Below are 21,267 nucleotides of genomic sequence, written 5' to 3' on the forward strand. Positions count from 1 at the left end.
TCTTCAGGGACCTGCCGTTGCGTGGCTGTCACGTGGAAGTGAGGCTCAGACCTGCCTCCAGGGCCGTGATTGCACGTGTGCGGGGCAAGCAGGGCAAGCAGCGTCCCTGCTCTTCCAGGGCGTTTCTCTCTAGGCTGAGTTGTTCTTTATTCTGTTCCTTAGTTTTGTCTAGTTCTGCTCTCCCAGCTGGTCTGAATCAGGTAGCGGGTTTCCTGTTCTTTAACAAGGTGGGAGGAAGTGAAGTTAGGTATCCATTAAACTCCCCAAATGCTCCCCAAATGCTGCCATTAGCCATTCCAAAGGGCTATTGCTTGCCTACGTAGCTCTGTGGAAAGCAGAATAGTTGGGGTTTTTTTTTAAGGGAATGTAATGCTACCTTTATAAATGATCTCCCTTATTCAATTATCTTGATTTTATGTATTGTTTGAAGCAAAAGAATGACTTCTATGTAACTGATAATTTTAGGAATGAAACCTACCATAGTTTGTTCGTTTTTTATCATCAAAAAAATGTGTGCCAGGGCTTATAAATGCAGAGGTGGAGTGATTTTTTTTTGAAAGATTAATACACCCAGGAAATCATAGTCTTACAGTATAATCAGTCAACTCAAGCCCCCTGGCTCATGGAGACCGCACACCACACATAAGTGAGCAATTTTCTGATGAGAGGAAGCATCTCTTTCAGGACAGTGACAGGGTTGGGTGCAGTTGTTTTTATCGAGCCTCTGAACATCTCTCAGATTTCCATTTGGAGGGAATGGCTGCTATCAGGTTCATTTCCCTCCCCTTTTCTACTGTTGTGTGGTCATGTTGTGGTAACTGGGGGGAGATGTTTGCAGAAACAATTGTTGGGGTGCGTGATTTGTGCCCCTTGAAACAGCGTCTCTGGCTATAAGGTGTGGGGAATCTGGGTGTTTTGTGTTTGTTAAGCATATTGGCTGGCTCTTTAGCCACCCCCACCCTACTCCTTTGAAGTTCCCGTCATGCTCTGCCATTTTCTCTCCCTTCCTGTCCTTGTCAGTTGTCAACTTCCTGTCTCTGAGGAGTTCCCCTAATGATCAACTGACTGACTGACCCTGGCTCCTGCCAGCCATGGGTTACATCATCACCATTGTCCATCAGTGACTTAAACTTCTCTCCTCTAGATTTCTCATTCCCAGTAATCCTGATCTTAATCCTCATGAAAGCATCTTTGCCTTGATGCCTCCATTTTTTCTAGATTCATCAGTTTCTCCTGGCCTCATTATCTTTTTGTCTGCCTGAATGCCACTTTTCCAGTCCTGTTGGCTCTTCACCCCTGTGTTTCTCCTACAGCACATATCTCCATTCTTCTGACTAGAAAATTGGACTAGTGTAGATTGCCCTCACCAGCGTCCACGCTGCCAGCTGCACCGAAGCCCTCTCCAGTGCTCCTTCATGTTCATTCTTGTCTTTGGTTGTCCCCCTCTGAAAGTCACTCGATAGTCAAAGACAATTCTGTCCCTTCCTCATCCTCCTGCCCAAACCCTACCCCCTCCACTCTAGGTACATGGCTTTTCTACCCTATGTCATTGAGAAAACAGAAGCTATTGGGCATGAACCACATCTTGGCATTTCTTTATCTCTTCTCTGTCTTGCTTCCCATCCTTCACCCATGTTAACCGTTCACTCCTTTTCTTCTTAGAGAAATGAAATCCCTACTCCTATTCAAGGCTAGTCCCTCATCTGGTGCTTGGACCTCAGCCTCCCAGCCATCCTTGCTCCCCAATCATCGCCTTTCTCTCCTATGTCCCTTATGTCACTCGCCCCAAACTGGATCCTTGTCCTCAGCCAAGAAATACATTCTAGTCTTTCGCATCCCCATCAAACTATGCTCAGGAAATAAGTAAATCCTTTGACTGATCTTATACCCTTACCCACACATTCCTGCCTTCACCTTCTTCCCCTTTCTCCTTCTCACCCAGGCTTTACCAGTACCAAGTCTCTCCTTCACTCTCTAGTGAAGATTAGTCGATTCCATCATTCGATTAGGTGATTTTCCAATAATCACATTTAAAAAGTTAAAAGAGATGATGAAATTAATTTTAATAGTGTATTTTATTTAACCCAATATATTAAAAATATTATTTCCACATATAATTTATTGTGAAAATTGTTGAGTCATTTTATATTCCTTTTTAAAAATTATTTTTACTAGGTCTTCAAAATCTAGTGTTTATTTTACAGTTGCAGCACACTTTAATTTGGACTGGCTGCATGTGGCCAGTGGATACCACATTGGATAGTGAAGTTATATCCATTCTTCTCTCACTCACTTTTAGAAACCATCTTTCCTGGCCCTCTGACTACCTCTTCACTCATTTCTTCTCAGTGTCCCTGGTCTTCCCCCTCTTCTAGCCATTCACCTGCTGTTGGTCCTCAAGCTTCTGCTCTCTTCTAGATCAGTCTTGTATATTCCACCTATTGGCTGATGGTTATCTGAGTCACACCTCTTAATTGAGCTTCCAGCCCACTGATGTCCAGAGTTTACCATGCCACAATGCAGCTCATCATCTTTTGTCATGACTCTTCTCCTCCTGTCTTAGTCATTGGTATAACCATCCACCCAGGTGCCCAGGCAGAAAACTGGTATTCCACTTGGATTGCTCTCCCTCCTTCAACCCCTAGAGCTAATCAGTTACAAAGTTCTTGAAGTCTCCTTTACCAGTATCCCTTTAAAGATTCATTTTTTTCCTTTTTTGCAACCTTTGCTTTAGTCAAGATCTTCATCATTCTTCCCTTAGATTATTGGAGTGGCCTCTTCAGTAGTCTGCTCACCTTACTCATAGTTCCCTCCTTTCCATATTCACCAAAAATGGCCAACTCAAGGACTGTATCCCCATTTTTGTTTTTTTTAAAAAAAGGGGGGCGAAGGAGGGGGCTGAGTTATAGGCTTCAGTCCAAAGCATTTTGAAGATAGTGGACTTCCCTCAGGGCATCCCATAATTCTCCTGTCTGACTCTCTCCCTTCCACTCCATTTCACCACTGAGCAGTTTCCACAGGTGGTTCTGGAAGACCTAGGAATACATTTAACAAAATCCAGCTCCTTCTATTTTGATAATGCAGATCTCCCTTGGCTTTGTAGAATTTTCTGCAACCTGGATTTATCCAAGGGCAATGGTCCTTAACCTCTCACTCTCAAATCACATACGTCTTTGAAAATTTGCTTAAAACCTGCCTCATGTCCCCAGAAAAAATGCCCAAGTACAAACACAATTTAGCATGGGTTGATAGGACTCATCGGAGGACAATGCTCAAACAGTGCTCAGATCATCTGCTGGCTCCCACCAAAAAGGATCAGATGGTTTCCCGAGACATTTTGAAAAATTCTTGGAGCATTTTATGGCACATTTTGGGATCTTAAGAAAGCTACGGTTCCTCCAAGGACCCTTTAACGATGTCTGACTAACAACACTGAAAACAATTCCAAACTTGCATTTCTTGACTAAATGTAGTGATTTTCTCCACACCCACACCCCTCTTTATAGAAGCTGTTTGCAACAACTTTGTTTCTTACCGGCTTTCTGAGCCTCACTCCCCAGTTGGCTGTCATGTTGCGCTCTTCTGGGGGTGTGACTGGTTTTCCTCACAGCTTCCGTCTTCTGTCCTCTCAGACGCTTCCCTAAGAACCTTGGCTCTGAGCCCTCTCCTGTGTATCTCAGGTCATCATGTGCTCCGCTCCCCCCAGCACCCTGGGGAGGGGGCAAAGAGGGGTGAGCTCCGGGCCTGGCCACCTCTGGGGGCCCCTGTGGGGTGAGAGGCCTTGTCAGTAAGACCCCACACATCTTCAAGGGAGTCCAAACTTTCTCTTCAGCAGCCCAGCTGCTGGACGACAGGATTGCAGCACCAGCTGACCTTCTTATGGTCCTTCCCTGCCCAAGAATGTGCCATTTCCACAGAGGACATGGGGCGGTCCCGTAGGAACTCTCCCCACTGACGTGGGTGGCTGTTGCAGCCTGCACCCCCAGCACTGGACGAGAACACTACCGCCTCCTTACTTAAGCCTGTCACATGCTCAAGGCCACAGGCCTCCCCTCAGCTTCTTGCCTCTACTCCCTCTTCCTTGGCAAAGCCACTCTTCTCTCTCAGAGCTCAGGCCCATCCGTCATCCTCGCTCCTGCTCATCCAATTTGTTTGCTCCTTTGCCAGGCTCCCTCCCTAAGTTTCTTGCCCAGTGGAAACTCTCTTCTTTGTTTACCTGAGTGGCCTCAGAGTTCCACTTGCCCCCAGAGGCCCCTTTGTGTGTCTGCTCCACCCCTCTGGGATCCCCACCTCCTCACCTCCCAGGCTCTTCTCCACCTTCCTGAGTCTCCCCGCTAATCCCTGCTGTGCTCACTCCCGTCCTGGCTCTCCCTGGCTCTCCCGTCCTGAGTGCCCGCGGGGACAGCCAGCTATAAAGAGTTTATTGGACTGAAAAGTGAGTGAATGTTCTCATGCACCCTACTCTTTCCCACCTCAGCAAAGCTTTTCAGAGTCACATTTCCAATGGCATCTGAATCTGGAAGGATTTAGATCTGCTGAAAAATGCCAAACCTCCAGCATTTGGCTGTGTTTGAGATTTTTGGCAGTTCCTCCCACGTCTGATGTTACGAACGCTGTTTATAGATGCCTGGAAAGAAGCCTTTAATGCTTGTATTGTGTTTTAACTTGCTTTCCTTTGGAGGCAGGGAATTGTCAAGTAAGTATTCACAGCACTCTGGAAAAGCCCAGGTGTTCGATGAGCATCCAGTACTAAGCGTTCATGCAGAATCCACAGCCGCGAAGGGTCTATACTTACAATCCGCTGAATTTGCCACCATGCAGGTTTCTTCCTTTCGCCCCTCTCATCTTCAGTTTTGAAGCAATACAGCTATAAACATATGCTTGTGAAATAAGAAAGAAACATTCTGAGATTGCTTTACTTTTTCAGTTTTTAACTGAAAATCAAGGTGAAAAAAAGCATCGGATTGCCTCAATGTGTATATATATACAGTCTCGTGTATATATAAGTGCGCAGTGTCTGTGCTTGTATGCATACTCTGTATACACTGTATAATATGGAACATATTATACAACCTGTGTGTACCCTGAAAACGAGCCCTGTGTTTAATCTCCAATTCCGCCTCTGAACCACGCTGTAGCCCCAGCGGCCTCCTGCTCCCATCTCAGACCTCGGCTTGCTTTTGTCACACACTTGAACATTCTAAGGTGAAAGAAGAAACCCACGGATTTCATTTGAAAGTCCCACTAAAACAGAAGAAAGAGCAGATGTCCTGGGAAGTGATAATTAATGTGAAGGAAGTGTCTAATTGCGAGAACTGGCATGCCCCCAGCCTCCCGGTTTTGCTCAATTTGGCAGCAATGACATCAGCCGGGGGTGTCGTTTTTGCAGAGATGTGCTCACTCCCTATTCTTCAGTGCAGATAATAATACCATTTGATCCAATTATCACTTATGATTACATAACATGTTTTGATTGAAGAGTTTCTCAGAAAATAAAGGTAACTTGTTTTTCCCCAGCACAAAAATGCAGGCCGTTCCAGCAGGCAAGCTGCCCTACCAAGAAACACTGGGAATTATTAGGCTAAATTATGAGTCGAACTGGATTCGGAAACAAAGCGTTCATTGTGCATAACTCCCAGCGACATCCAGGAGGATGTTATTGTTTCTCTGACAACAAGTTTTTCCCCAGCACACTCTCAAATAAGCAGAGTCCCCAGGCGCATTCGCAAAGTCACGGAGAGTGTGCGGGAAGCATTGACAAGGCTTCCTTTTTTCTCCCCATTCTGTAGGCGCTTTAGTGCAGAGTTTGCCCAGAGACGCCAGGGTATGAGCTTTCTGAATTTGTAGACTGGTGCACTCTTTCATTTCTGTTTTAGTTCTTTGCTGGCATGCTCGGGAAGCATGGTTTGTGCCACACAGGAATGTCTGTTCACTTGGATAATGCTTGTGCATGAATGAGGTGGTTGCCAATGCGGCTCTAAACTGTACTAAGTTTCTCACTTGGCTTTGTTTGCTGCTTACAAGGGGATCAAGGTAATCCTTTCTCTTTGCATAGCCCAAGAGCAATAACTAATGGATTTGGAACAGGCGGCGGGAGCCAGTGCAGGTCTCCCGTGCCCACCCCCCATTTCCTAAACCCCAAGAAGTCGGATTTTAAGGGAACCCCACGTTACAAAACGTTGGCCAGCTCGTGTAAGAGTGGGGAGCTCACCTGTCATAAAATCTCTTAGCTAAATCCGGAGGCCCAGATCCAGAACTGAGAAGGGAAAGGCGAACCTTGGGATGCTGGTAGCCATAGATCGTAATCCTGAGGTGCAGCGCAGAGTGGGGGGATTCCATCTGCTATCTCCCCCCCCTCCCACCTCCCCTTCTGTGTGTGGACAGTGACCCAGGCACTGGGCCACGGAGGCCCGTTCCCAAGCCTGACTTGTAAGTCCCACTTCACACCGGGCCATGATCTCCAGCCACCTGAATCTGAACAACACAGGCATGTCCCTGCCTGGGAAATGGCCAGTGGGTTTAGGAAGTGCAGCCTCTTCCTTCTCCTTCTCAGGCTCCCCCTTAGTTCACAAATCAGCCCCCCCCCACATTCTTCCTGGCCCCCAGGAGGTGGAGAGCCTGATCCCTGACTGTGATGCTTTAGGTGTGGGGAAGCCCCGTCATGCGGGACCCTTGATGTCAGAATCTACCTTTTCTTGGGGAGTTGGTAGGGAGGGAGCCCAACAGAACAAACCCGAGTTGGAGGGTCTGCTGAGTAGGGGAGGAGAGCGAGGCACCTGGCACTGTCCTTAGCTGAGCCCCCTGGACGAGTAACCTTGCTGCCTTTCGTTCAACACTGTTCTGGTGTTTTGTTTTGTCGTTTTGCTCGCTCTCCATTCCAGACCGCCCGTTAGCAGAGCAGCTCCCCAGCCTGAGAAACTCCAGAAGAACAATATCACCAAAAAAAAGAAACTGGTTGAGGTGAGGAGGTTAAACTATTTTGTTTTTAATCTGGCATCCGTGTTCTAAGACCTGCCTGGTGGACATCGCCATCCGCGTGTCCTGTAGATACCCATGAGGAGGGTAGTTCTGCTGTTTCCATTTTACAGAGGAGGACACCAGCTCAGAGAAGTTAAGTGGCTGATGAGGTCCCATGCCCAAGGTCTCCCAACGCCCAGCAAGTGGAGACAGATTTGAACTCGGTTGTTCGTACTGGAGGATTGCTACTCTGTGGACCTGCTCTTTGCTAAGCGGGGCCTCAGAGCTGCTGTTCCTGCCCTCAGAGCCCCCCCCCCCTGCCCCCTTACCCACATCTGGCTGCCCTCAGATCTCTATAACTCTTCATACTTCACCACAGCTCTAAGACCCAGGAGAGTCCCACACTGCCCTGGGAGATTCAAGTGCCTGATTTCAGAACCTTACCCAGGAGCCACCTCCCAGCCTCAGCACCTGTGATTCACCACAGACCTCCAGCCCCCAGACACAGTACCTAATGTTCTCTGATGCTGCTGTGGGCCTTCAGGCCCTTGTGTTTTAGAAGGCGCCTCCTCTTCCCTCCCCACACCCTGGTCTTTCTAAGCTCTTCTCTGGCATCTTCCCCGTGCAATCTTCCCCGATTCTCCTTATCCTAAGCCCCCCTACACTCCCTCACGCACACCCCTCATCCACAGCCCTTGTCACACACGCTACCACCATTATTTCTCACACCTGTGAACTCAGAAGAATCCATCTTTAAAAAATTTTTTTTTTTTTTATTGGAAAAGGAGGACTAATTGGGGAGATTTCTGATGGAACAGAGCACAGGTCGAAGATGCAGCTGAGCTTTAGGAAAAGACAGGATCCAGAAGCTGAAAAGCCATCATAAACCAAGATGGTGCTTCTCTCTGCCCTCAGGACCCTGTAGGTCTGGTGCATTCTTCTCTCTTTCTGCAGACTTCTTGAACTATTTTAGTAGATGACGGGTATGACCTCGCACCTGAGTTTCTGTCCTCTCGCGTGGTTAGATAGTCAAGCCTACTAGTGTCTTCAATTCTAAATTCCTGGAAGAAACCATCTGACTGGCTCCATTTGACTCAGTTATCCACTAGGACGAGGGGTCACACATTACACATGCAGCTTCTGGGAGACACGTGGGGGTGGGGAAGTCTGAGACAAAGGAGGAGATGAGTTTTCCAGGCAAGAGAGATTCTATTTATTTATTTATTTATTTATTTATTTTTTGCAAGAGAGATTTTAAAGAGCAAACTTATAAAGATAGGAAAGCTCACGATATGTGGGCTAAATAGACAGTTGAGCTTGACCGAGGGGTACAGGGCACATGTGAGTAGGAGTAACTGTGCCAGCTTAGGAGTTTGGGATTTATCCCATAGGTGGTGAAAGTCAGTGAATGTTCTGGAGTGAGGAGAGGTGGTGATATTTTAGGACAGTCAATCTAATGTTTGCACCCGATGAGCTCCGGAGAGAGAAACCAGGGAACCTGCAATCAGGAACCTAGAGGAGAGGACCCCCAGCTTCTTAATCTTGTGTCGCACCAGCCAGCACCGTGCCTGGCACAGACGAGCTGCCGACGGCCCGTGTGTGTCCAGTCGCCTTCATAACGGGCCTGATGTTAATCGGCCGCTGCTCTTTGTCACGGAGGACAAGACGGGAAGACGGGAAAGGCTGGACGCCCGGGACAGTATCTGGCTGTTGAAAAAAAACAAAAAGGCAAATGATGTAGCCACTCTGTAGGGCAGGCACCTGCAACAGGACGAGCGTGGCATTTGCCTGTCTTCGGCTCTGCCAGTCCCGCTGGCGTTGGTGGGAGGCCCAGCAAAGCTCGGGGCGCCGGCCGGCTCCCCTCAAGGCCACGTCACAGAGCCTCTCGGTGACCGCACAGGGCGCCCGGTCAGTCCACCTGGACTCCCCTGCAGAGCCCGGGAGCGGATCGGGCCTCTAGAAAACTCTGTGCAGTTGTGTGTGAGCTGGTCCCCCTAGCTTCTCGGGGAAACTGAGGAAAGGGCTGCGTTTTAGCCTCACGGGTCAAGAAGCGAGAGGCCTCCAGCAGGAGCGGGGGGTGGGGGAGGTGTTGGCCCCTGCCCGCCCTGAGGCCGCTCTCATCTGTGTGGCATGCAGGAGCTGGCTCTCGAGCACGTGTTTGGCTACAGGGGCTTCGACTGTCGCAACAACCTGCATTACCTGAACGACGGCGCCGACATCATCTTCCACACGGCGGCGGCCGGCGTGCTGCAGAACCTCTCCACGGGTAACCCAGCCCCGGGCGCCCCACCCCGGAGAGGCCGAGCGGGGCCCTTCCCCTCCGTCCCCCCTGCGCTCGCCTGGGCCTAGGAAGGGTCGAGGCCACGCTGCAAGGTCGGGGCCCTCTCCCCGAGGACACCCTGGGGCCGGGGGGCAGGGGGACAGGAGCCAGCAAGGGCGGCGGGGCGGGGAGACTCCTGTGGCCCGCGACCAACGCCAGCACGGCGGAACCTCGCTCGTTCACTTTTAATGGGGACCAATTTTTTTAGCAGCTCAGAATTTCAAGTCTGGCTTCTTTTCACTAGTTAGCCCTAAGAATGAGAACTCTTTTTTTTTCTTTTTTTAAAGATTTTACTTATTCATTCATGAGACAGAGAGACAGGCAGCAGGAGAAGGAGGCTCCCCGCAGGGGCCCGATGCGGGACTCGATCCCAGATCCCAGGATCACACCCCGAGCCGAAGGCAGACGCTCAACCCCTGAGCCACCCAGGCGGCCCAAGAATGAGAACTCTTAAACCATAAGGAAAAACACCCCAAATGTCCCTAAACTGTAGGATGACTCAAAGGCAACAAAGAGTTTAAAGAGAAACACTGCAAGCCAACAGAAGCATCCAGAAATTCATTTGACACCCGTATCTTTGCCGCTGGACTTAACTGTGTGCGCCTCTCACCTTACTTGCTTCATATCTTAAAACAGACCCCCCCCTTTCTTTTTTCACATCTGTATGCTCCTTCCCATTTCTGCACACTAGTTTATGCATTCATTTTTTAAAGATTTTTATTTTTTTATCTATTAATGAGAGATACACACAGAGAGGGGCAGAGACACAGGCAGAGGGAGAAGCAGGCTCCATGCAGGGAGCCCGATGTGGGACTCGATCCCAGGGCTCCGGGATCAAGCCCTGGTCTGAAAGGGGCACCAAACCGCCGAGCCACCCGGGCTGCCCTATGCATTCATTGTTAGACCGTGAAGTCACTGCGCACATAATGATTTGCCAAAACATTATTGTTTTGGGGAGGAGGAGGGCCTTGGCATTTTTTATATGTGTTCTCTTTTCTTAGTAGCCACTTATCATCTTCGTAGCAGTGTGCTATTTCTTCATCCATCGGTGCCATCACTCACCTCTCAGTTCTTGGGCATCTGGTTGGGTTTACAGGGCCTCCTAGGAAGTCAGCAGACCTATGTGCCACAGTAGACGATGATGTATTTCTGGTCCTTTCTCCTACCTCCTGTGATATACATTGAGTTAGGGCATGAGGGGGTGAAGACCTCACCTGTGCCATCCAGGCACCCAAGTGGCACTTTGAGAAATAATGAGGATTTCGAAGAGAGTCCCTAAGTATTTTCTTTCCTATTTCACAGCTTTCCCTTCCAGACGAGTAACTGGTGTTGTTTTGCTCATTTAGGGTAGTAACTCTGTTACCGTTTTGGGCCTGGGGAGCCTTGCCCTTGGACTGTGCTCCGGACCCACACAGGCAGCGGGAGGGAGGAGTAGAAGGGGAGCTCTTCTTGGCCTGGAACAGAATATGTAAATGTAAAAACCGATCTCCTAAGAGATCTAATGATTCTAAAATTGAGACCTCGTGGCCTTCATGGCTCATGTTTACAGGGCATTTGCACACCCTGCATAATGCTTCGAGGCTGCCCCAAGAGGCAACCTCGAGGCTCACTGTCCCGTGTCTGCCCCTTAGGGAGCCAGAGCTTCTACCTGGAGCACACGGACGACATCCTCTGCCTCACGGTGAACCAGCACCCCAAGTACAGAAATGTGGTGGCCACCAGCCAGATAGGTAGGAGGGTCCTGCAGCGAGCTCTCCCCAGCTGAGCAGGCGCCCTGACGGGCAATTATCCGGAAAGGGAGTGGGCGGGTTGAGCCTTGAATATATCTGTCACCTGAGTTGCTATACCCAGTGATTGGTGATTGGGAGGCGTCGTAAAGTCAGACCAGAGCCCGATAACCCAGATAAACGGATGCCCCATCCCTGTGGACTTGTGAGGATAATTCTCCAGACGCCCGGCGTCAGATTAAGGAACCACGCATCTGTGGCCTGGGATGGTGCTCGGCAAGGGCAGCTTGCCGTGTGTGTGCCTGGCTCTTCTGCACCCCAGGAAACTGCCAGTGACAAATGTGAACTGGCTCACATTTGTGAGAAGTCGTGTTGTGTTGTTGGGTTTTTGTTGTCGTTGTTGTTTTTTGAACTTCGTCACTTCGAAGGCAGTTCCTACCACATATCCTTCTGCTTGTTTTCATTGAACCCATGTCCATTTTTAACTTTCATTTGGAGCTTCTTGATGCTGGTGTTAAGTGCTTCACTCGTAGAAACGTGACTTATTTTAGCTGTTGTCTTCCCTTGACGCTTCCTCATTGCCATTGTCCACCCACCGCAGTTGATATTACGGAGACTCAAGGTAAGGCGGCTCCATCCGTGAGTAGTTTGAGTCCGCACAGCAAAATCATGCCGCTGCGTCATGTTTGCTGACTGTATCTGGCTAACCCGCAGATACAAATGACGGATCTCACCAGTTTCCGTGGTATAGACTCCTCCACGAGTGTGTGGGCCGCACGCAAATGCCCCCGGGCCTCTGGCTCCGAGAGCACGGCAGATGTGTCTCGTTGTCCCTGGCCAGGTCAGGCTGTAGGCCCCTTAGGCCCAGTAACAGTAAGGCCCCCTGCTCACTGGTCTTAGAAAGGCTGCGGGGTGACCCCGGGCGTTGCGTGGGCCCCAGCGCGCTGCGGCCTCAGCTGTGTGTCCTGCCTCACGCATTCAGGAACCACACCTTCGATCCACGTCTGGGACGCCATGACCAAGCACACCCTCTCCATGCTGCGGTGCTTCCACTCGAAAGGGGTCAATTACATCAACTTCAGTGCGACCGGGAAGCTCCTGGTGTCGGTGGGAGTGGACCCCGAGCACACCATCACCGTCTGGCGTTGGCAGGAAGGTAGGGGAGCCAGGCGGTGCGTCCCTCGGGGAGGCTTGCCTGTGGCCGGCGTGGGGCTCAAGCCTCCCTGGGCCCCACCCCGAAGTCCCCCCTGGGCGCTGCTGGGTCCACAGAACCTGGGGTGTCTGGATCCCAGAGAAACTACTTATCAGCCCCCAGACCCCACGGCCCGGGGAGTCCCAGGCTGGCTTAGGGAAGGGTCTGTGGGCGCTTGAGGAAACTGCCCGAGCGCTGCAGCCTTCCTCCTCAGACAGAAGACCTGGGTCTCCTGCATTTTGGTCCTAACTCCCTGCCTACCCAAATTTCCTTGCCCTTGGCGTTCCTTCTGTGACCTCTAGCTCCTGCTGTGGCCTTGCCACCCTGGTCACCTTATTATGGGAGCTGGGACAGGATTTTACCATTGTGGTCTCAGAAACACTATTTTTTTTTTCATTTTAACTTTTTTGACTTTTTTATAATCGAGGTTTATGTTTAATGTAACAGGATTTCTTTCTTGCCTCACCCAACACACACACACACACACACACACACACACACACACACACACACGGCTGCTACTAAATTTATGATCATGTTAGAATCAGAGATGTGCAATCTTTCGAGTGTATTCCCAGGTTGGCAGAAGAGATCCAATTAGTTAGGACGTTAATGAGGTCTGTTTCCAGCCCGGCAGCCCGTATCTGGGGCACGCCGAGCCAGGCACACACAGAGGTGGCGCTTCTCCAAATCAGGGCTTCTAGAGAGCTGGGAGCCAAGTTCCAATCCCTCCTGAGAAAAAGAGGTTGGGAACCTGCAGACTTTGATGATGAGACTTGTTCAGCCTATTCAGTCCATTTCTCATTTTCTTGCTCATCAGAGCACTGTGTCCAAATGGCCCCATAATCTATTTTGGAGATGCAGCTTCATTTCCTGCCATGTTGAGTTGGTCTTAAATAGATTCAGTCCCGGATGAGACATTGAGGGTCTTAAATGATAGACTCAAAGCCTCATAGCTTTGGAAAGACTGGAAAGTCCTCCTTCCTGGTCCAGATCCACCCCAAGGAATAACAGTTCCTGCAAGTGCACTCATGACAGGCTGACTCCCATCATCGGTCGCATCCTTGCAGGAGGGTGGCCCAGGCCACATTCCAAGGCAGCCCACCCACTACTAGAAATCTCTTGTAAAGCCCTATCTTGTGAGGGCCTTACCTGCTTCCGTACGCCTTTCCTCCATGGCGCTGACTCTGCTGTCTGCACCAAGTCTGCCTCATTCCTTGGAAGAGAGTTACCCTGCCGGGCCCCCACGCACAGGCTGGCCTTTCGGGTCAGGCCCGCTTTCCTAATGTCTGCCACCTGCCCCTCTGGGCAGCACCTGCTCCAGCCCTGCCCCAGCACAGACTCCGGCTCACTGGGGTGCCTTTCGACCTCCAGAGGGAGGACTGGTAGAGCCAGGACTCTTTTTTTTTTTTAATTTATTTTTATTGGAGTTCAATTTGCCAAAATAGAGCATAACACCCAGTGCTCATCCCATCAATTGCCAGGACTCTTAAGCTTTTAAACATGACTGAGAGAAGCCTTCTGTTTGGGAACTTTCTCCCTTTGTCTTTGCTGGAACCAGCACTTGGGTGTCTGCAGAAGGGTTCTGAGCCATTAATAATGTCTACTGTCGTGTCACCAACCACCAGCTCTTCGGAGCCAATTGTGTGTGGTTTTCCCTTCACTTCAAGTCCCGCTGGCAAATGATAGTTTTGAGGGAGGCCCGTCTACGTTTTTGTTACCATTAGAGAGCATGTTATTTATTCTTCATTTGTCCAAGGACTGTTTTTGTGGCACTCCAGGTGTGTGTGTGTGTAGTTAAGAAACAAAGGTGAGTACAAAATGAGCTTATTATATAAAATGCACGGTGTCAGGTCCTGGATACTTGAATGAAACTTGTTCTGAGCAACATAGAAACCAATGCAAGGAGGGACACAGTAATCCCCACAGTTAGAAGTGTCTGTGGATTAAGACCAGGAAGAAACCAACAGTAGCTTAAAAGAAAGTGTGGGATAAAGCAGCATTTCCCCCATGACTACAGAGAATGATCCTGTCTCTTTAGTGGCCACTTGTATTGCTTCCTCTGTAATCCAGCTGTTCAAATGCCATTTCTGCTGGAGAAGAGAGAGTTGTTCATGTTTTGCCTACCAGGTGTAGTTTTTTTGTTTGTTTTTTTACTGATTGCTCACGTTAGCTCTTTGTCTCCTGTAAGTATTGCCAAGGTTGTTCCCCTTGTGGTGTTTGTCTTTTAACTTTATGGTATCCTTGGGAACTGGGAGTTTTCAAACCTCTGAGCCCTAGGTAGGGAGGTGTTTGTTTTTGAGACTGCCCTGAGCTGTAAGGGGCGGGTCTCTATCCCCTTAGGGAAGGGCTCTGGGATGGGATCTGAGGGCCCGGGTCCAGCTGGGTGAGAATCCACCACTGCCACCCCGCTGGAAAGCTGTTTACAGGCAAAAATAATAATAATAATAAATAGTGAAATAGATAAAGAAGACTAAGAGTACACTTACTGCGATGAGCACTGAGAAATGTATAGAAGCGCAGAATCCATATAGTGCACACCTGACGCTAATATAACGCCGGATGTTAGCCATCCTGGAATTGTTTAAAGATGTAAGTGAGGAGGAGGGGAAGAAAAAAAAGGCCCCGTGAGTAAATAGGGAGAGAGGATAATTAAGAGGAAATTGGAGCTAAAACATTAAGAATAAGTTCAAAGAAAATGGGAAGATATTTAAAATAAAAATTAAAAACTTAAAGGCTGAAAATCATGAGGTAAAAACAGATGAGTGCAAAACGGAGGCTGAAAGGTGAGCCTGCAGGTCTAGAACCGACGGGGAGAGTAGCCATGGCACCAGCGTACGCTCCCCAGTCACTGTGCCGAGCTCAGCTCATGGGGTTTCACCTGTCCCAGACCTTTTAATCCTCACACCACCTTATAAAATGTGAACTCTCATTATCCCCAAATTACAGATGAGCCAACTGAGGCAACTTTCCCAAGGTTGCTCTACCTTGGTGGAGCTGGGATTGGCTGAGGATGAAAACTAAAGCTCTGCAGATGAGTCAAACACATAAATAAATGGGGTTGAGGAACAAACTGGTAATTAAATACAAAAGGTAGAATTTTTTAAGCCCAAAACCATGAAAGATAAAGGAATATGAAGGACTTTATTTTGAAGGACTTAAAAGCAGAGAATCTTGTAAAGACATTAAGAACCGCCTCAAGGAAGGAGCATCTCCAGTTACATTCCAGGGGAGGGTTCAGCTTCCCTCCCCATATCCCTTGGTGAGGTCAGAGACCGGAGGTGAGAAATGAAGGGTGCCCTTTGCCCTTTTTTCATATCTGGAAGCTTCCATCTCCAGGGCTGTCCCTTTCTGCTGTGTTCATGGGTGCCTGGATGTGTCTTGTGGGGGTGGAGTGGGGTGGGGGTTATTTTAGCAGCACTGCTACTCTGGAAATTTCCCAGACGCTCTCCTCTCTGCCTTGGGAGCCGCATCTGAGGCAGGAGGGGTGCTGTTGCGGAAGGAGGAACCCCTGCAGTGGCCTGGCTGGGATGGAGAGCCATCCCGAGCTGCAGTGAGGGAGCACCCACCTCAGCAGACTCTCTCACCCACACAGGCGCCAAGGTCGCCAGCCGAGGGGGTCACCTGGAGCGCATATTTGTGGTTGAATTTCGCCCGGACTCAGACACACAGTTTGTGTCCGTCGGTGTCAAGCATATGAAGTTCTGGACCCTGGCGGGCAGCGCCCTGCTTTATAAGAAAGGGGTCATCGGGTCCATGGAGGCTGCCAAGATGCAGACGATGCTCTCCGTGGCCTTCGGTGCTGTGAGTTCCAGCAAAGCTTCCTGAGAGGGGCCCTGACCCCTGGGCATGGGCATGGGGAGGGGGGCACATACAGCCACAGAGCTGCCAACAAGAAAGCGGTTTCCACATTTTCTCCTTTATTGGCTGACTTGCAACCATTTTTCCCTTTCCTTAGCATAGATGGGTGAGTTGACTGCATTTTCCCTAATTTTTCCTCTCAAAATACTCATTAGGAAAGGTAGGAGCCCCACTCAGGGCAGGAGCTTCATTGTTCTAGAGGCAGACTGACTGGCAAGCCTGTCAGGCTTGGGTTAGGTGCAGAGGGTGTGGGCCCAGTTCCCACCCTGGCCAGCCTCCCGGTTCCTCCTTTCTTGTGCCATAGATGCCCCAGCTGACACCCTTAGCCGGCACAGGCTCATCTGGGGACATTCTGAAACCCAGCCGACTCTGGGTCCCGCAGGTGTGGATTCGTGTGCACCTTGTTCGAGAGCCCAGGAATGTTTGGGCTCTTACCTCTTACTGCAGCCAGCTGGGGCTGGATCCCAGGATGGAGGTTCATTTATGTGTAGAGGTGCTCACCGTGGGGAAGTCCAATGCTCCCAGACCAACTCAGCGCATTTCAGAGCCAGGAAATTTTCCTGCCAAGTCTTTTGCCTTTCCTTGGCGCGGAAGGTCAACTGGAGTGTGCACTTCTGCTTCTCCGGCTCTAGTTCCCTAACCGGGGAGCAGGCGGCTGGGAGGGGACCCCCATGAGAGCTGCTGTGAGGGTCCTGGTGTGGACGGTGTCCCTTTGTTTCCAGAACAACCTCACTTTCACGGGTGCCATCAATGGAGACGTCTACGTGTGGAAGGACCACTTCCTCATCAGGCTGGTGGCCAAGGCTCACACAGGCCCTGTCTTCACGATGTACACGACCCTTCGGGACGGACTCATAGTGACCGGTGGCAAAGAGCGGCCGTAAGCTAAGACTCCTCCGGGGACAGCTGGTCTTTCCTTACTGGCTTGGGAGACAGTGACAGAAGCATTTCCCCCCTGGGAGAAGATGCAGAGTTTCATTCTCCCGTCTTGTCTGCATCAGGGACCTCAATCTACTGTCCCGCCCAGAGGACCCCAGGCCAAACCCTTCAGAAGGACGAGTCACAGGGGGAGAGAGGTGGTATTGTGGTAGTTGAAAATCCAGAGAGGTGTTCTTGGACAGCCCCTTGCTCCCTCCGGAGCCTTTTGGGGGACGGGAGGATGGAGAGGATGAGAGGGAAGCTCCTGTGGGGACAGAGATTAAAAATGAAGCAGGAAAATAGAGAAGCATTGCTCTTCGTGTTTGATCTGATAATAACATGGTTTGATTTATTTATTTAAATTTTTATTATTATGTTTTAGACTGCAGTCCTCTTTCCTTCTACCGTAGTGACATTTGAAAGTATTCTAGGAAATTCACCAGTTCAGCAAGTTGTCACCACTCATTGGTGGGGCGGAGAAAGAGGCCATCCCGGAGGCTGTGCCCTGCTGGGCCCCAGGGGCTGTGACCTTGGTGATAGGGACGAGGAGCCTGGAGTGCCATGGGCACGCCTTAGGACGCGGGCCACCGTGCCAAGTTCCTCTTGATCCTTTTTAGGACCAAAGAAGGAGGTGCTGTGAAATTGTGGGACCAGGAGATGAAGCGCTGCCGGGCCTTCCAGCTGGAGACGGGCCAGCTGGTGGAGTGCGTGCGCTCCGTGTGCCGCGGCAAAGTGAGTGGGCTGGGCCGGCCTTCCCCCAGCTGTCCCCCACCTCTCCCCTCAGGGCTGGGCCAGGCGGGGGCCCGAGTGAGAGTCAGTGCAGCCACCCACTTGCCCGCTGCTGGGCCCTTGAATCCTGAAAGCAAGCCTCCAAGGTGTGACTTGCACGGTGGTGGGCGTCAGCTTAGCAGAGGCCGCACACCCAGGTAGCCCTGGCTGGGTGACCTTGGGTGTGCTGCTTAACCTCCCTGTGTCCAGCACGTGGGTCGTTGTGAGGATCGCGTGCATTATAATGCACGGGGCCTTTCATCCTGCCTGGCCCGTGGCCACGTCCAGTGGATGCTAGCTGCTGCTGTCCCAGGCGTATTGGGTGCAGAGATAGTCGATGATTTGCCCGTGTAGCAAATTCGCCCAAGCCTACAGTTACATGGCCAGTAGGCGGGGGGACTAAGGGGCCATCAAACTGACTCAGAGCCATGGGCATTCAAGTCATACCTGGGCTGAAAATCAAAAACAACTTGTGGGGTTAGCTTTTTTGTTGTTTTGTTTTGTTTAAATATGGACATCCAGGCTCTTGGCCAGAGCCACCAAATCAGAATCTTAGTTCTGATGTGTGTGTTCCTTTTCTCCCTTTTCTTTTTTTAATTTCCCAAGAAACTCAGAGATACTTGAAAATAAATCTCAACCTCTGTTTTATACCTTGTGTTTATATTATTGAATTATTATCAGCCTGAGAATTTGCCTTCTGGATGTTCCCCATAAAAAAAAGGCAGACATGACTCGGACAGACAGGTCTTGGAGTCTCCATAATTAGACATTGAGAGCTTTGTTTTTTAAAAAGACAAATGGCAGTCATCTGGTAGGGTAATGAGACTTCTGGGAGGTGGAGGCAGAGCTAGGACCAGAACCTGGAAGTCATGAGGAGACGGCCTTTCGTTCCGTGTGAGGAGGAGCCTAGGAAGACTCTGAGCCGTCCAGGAGCAGAACCCGGCCGTCCTGCTCTGTCGGGAGCTGGCCATCAGAGGAATGTCCTGGCAGAGACCAGATGACAGATGGAGAACTTTGTGCAGATGCTCTTACCCTTGGTTGAGGAAGAAAAGGAAAAGAGAGGGTCACGTAAGGATGAGCAATTTAGTTATTAACAACAGAACCCCTCTAGGCCCTTCCGGTGTTAGTACCTTTGCCAGCAGAGCCACATTGCCAATTTGCTCTGTGTTTTTCTGTACGTTTTATTTAAAACACAGATCTGCTGCTGCTTTTTTTTTTTTTACTTCATCTCTTTGCCTACTAGTCTCTCACCTACTAGATATCTAGTAGATGATAAAATCATTTCATTTTAAATTGTGGCAAAATATAGGTAACAGTTTACCATTTTAACCATTTTTGAGTGCTGTCTAGTGGTACATTCACACTGTTGTGCAACCATCGCCACCATCCACCCACAGAACGTTTCTTACCTTGTAGAACTGAAACTCTGTACCTGTGAAGTACTAACTCCCCTTCCCCCTTCCCACCAGTGCTCCACAGACTTTTCTCTGTGAATTGGACATGGTACGTCATATGAGTGGGATCATACAGTATTTGTCTTTATTTTCTAATGTTTTTATTGCAACAGGGAAAAATTTTAGTAGGAACCAAAGATGGTGAAATAATTGAAGTTGGTGAAAAAAATGCTGCTTCCAACATCCTGATCGATGGGCACATGGAAGGGGAGATCTGGGGCCTGGCCACTCACCCCTCCAAGGACATCTTCATCTCTGCCAGCAATGACGGCACAGCCCGCATCTGGGACCTGGCTGACAAGGTGAGGGGCCTCTCTGTCTGGGCTCGGATGCCCCCGGTGGGCCTGGAGTTAGGAGAGGTCCGGCCAACATCAGGCTGGAGATATGTGGGATGTGACGGGTGAGCAATTGAGTTAGAAAGCCTAATAATGAAAGTCCCACTCACACACACCCAATCCATCTATCTTTTAGCTGCATATCCAGCTATAACTATAATACAAGGAAAATCTGAAAATGATTTTTCTCTTGTTGTAGAAGAGTCCACAAAACCTTAAAAATAAAGAGATACGTCTCCCTTGGATGGGAAGACTAAAAATGATTTATAATGTCAGATGTTGCCAAAGGGAACATTCCAATCAAAATCCCAACAAAGTTCCTCTTGGAGTTTAGAAAAAAAATTCAAAATAAAAAAATCCATCTTGAGTAAAAAATAGCAAAGAGTGGCCTGGGGGAAAGATTATTGTTAGCAAGTCTTACCTGATATTAAAACAAGCAGTTAGGGGCTCCTGGGTGGCTCAGTGGGTTAAGCGTCCTACTGTGGCTTTCTTCTAAGGTCGTGAGATCGCTCTCTTGCATTGGGCTCTGTGCTGGGCCAGGAGTCTGCTCGGCATTCTTTCCTTCTCCCTCTGCCCCTCTCCCCCTCCTGCCAGCTTGCTCTTGCTCTTTCTCTCTCTCTCAAAAAACTGTAAAAATCAAAAAATAAATAAAATGAGTATTTGAGTTCTAACAATTAAAATAGTTGGGTGCATCACCAAATAGCCAGTAAATATTTAAGTAAAAGTTTTAGTATGAGGATGAAAGGACAGGTAAGAGCCGAAGTAGGGTTGTCCTATTCACGTTAATTTTCATAATTACTTACCGTGTTTGTTATTAACCACGGCCGTCATATAGTGAATACCTGCTCCAGTCAGGGGCTCCACGATACACGACCGCTACTGCTTGCGGCCGCCTTGCCCAAGTGGCACTAATATCACCTCTTTCCAAATGGGAAAACGGGGAGGTAGTGACCCACCCAGGTAGTGACAGGATTCAGGGCTTCAGCCAACAGGTGTGGAAGCTCCGGCCTTTTCCCTGAGCAAGGGGTGGCCGGTCTAAGGGGGTCCAGTCCGGCTTGCTGCCTGTCTCTATGGTCAACCAGCCTCGCTCGTGTGGCAGCGTCCTGCTGCGTCACGCTGGCAGGGCGCAGTGGTTGCCAGAGACCACGTGGACCCCGTGGGCCCCGTGATCACGCCCAAACCCCCGACAGGAAAGGCCCGCCAGTCTCCGGCCGGATTCCTGCTGCCTCCCAAGCTGCTCTGGGTCAAGCGTGCCGGCCCCTCGCTCCTGGGGGCGCCCACCAGAGGCAGCAGGCGGCCTGGGGGCTCAGCTAGTGTCCCGTCCTATCCACGTAGAAGCTGCTCAACAAGGTGAACCTGGGCCACGCGGCCAGGTGTGCGGCCTACAGCCCTGACGGGGAGATGGTGGCCATTGGCATGAAGAATGGGGAGTTCGTCATCTTGCTGGTGAACAGCCTGAAGGTGTGGGGGAAGAAACGAGACCGGAAGTCGGCCATCCAAGACATCAGGTGCGGAGCAGGTGGTCTGCACGGGAGAAGGGTGGTTGCCATTCCCCAAGAGTCGCGGCTGGAGAGCGGGACCCGTGAGGGGCCTGCAGCGCGGAGACTGTCGCTCGAGTCCCAGCCACGTGTCCGCTGAGTCCCTGGGCAGTGTTGCCCGAGGAGGAGCCACACCTGCGGCGCCCTTGTCCGGCGGGCTGCTTGTCCCCACTTGCTTCCTGCTGCAGGACGGCATC

At 50.1% G+C, this 21,267-nt stretch overlaps 1 protein-coding gene across 1 annotated transcript in view; it reads left to right on the top strand.

The window, feature by feature from the left end:
• Positions 1–21,267, top strand: part of EML6 (EMAP like 6) — a 265,284-nt gene that overhangs the window by 237,460 nt on the left and 6,557 nt on the right. Inside the window, exons 28-36 of the mRNA XM_055328998.1 lie at positions 6,882–6,960; positions 9,094–9,223; positions 10,909–11,007; positions 11,987–12,160; positions 15,792–16,000; positions 16,780–16,937; positions 17,593–17,707; positions 19,311–19,499; positions 20,868–21,040. Of these exons, the coding sequence (XP_055184973.1) occupies positions 6,882–6,960; positions 9,094–9,223; positions 10,909–11,007; positions 11,987–12,160; positions 15,792–16,000; positions 16,780–16,937; positions 17,593–17,707; positions 19,311–19,499; positions 20,868–21,040 (1,326 nt within the window). The remainder of the gene's footprint in view (positions 1–6,881; positions 6,961–9,093; positions 9,224–10,908; positions 11,008–11,986; positions 12,161–15,791; positions 16,001–16,779; positions 16,938–17,592; positions 17,708–19,310; positions 19,500–20,867; positions 21,041–21,267) is intronic.

This window comes from Nyctereutes procyonoides, unplaced genomic scaffold (assembly GCF_905146905.1).
Source record: "Nyctereutes procyonoides isolate TBG_1078 unplaced genomic scaffold, NYPRO_anot_genome, whole genome shotgun sequence".
NCBI classification, from domain to species: Eukaryota; Metazoa; Chordata; class Mammalia; order Carnivora; family Canidae; genus Nyctereutes; species Nyctereutes procyonoides.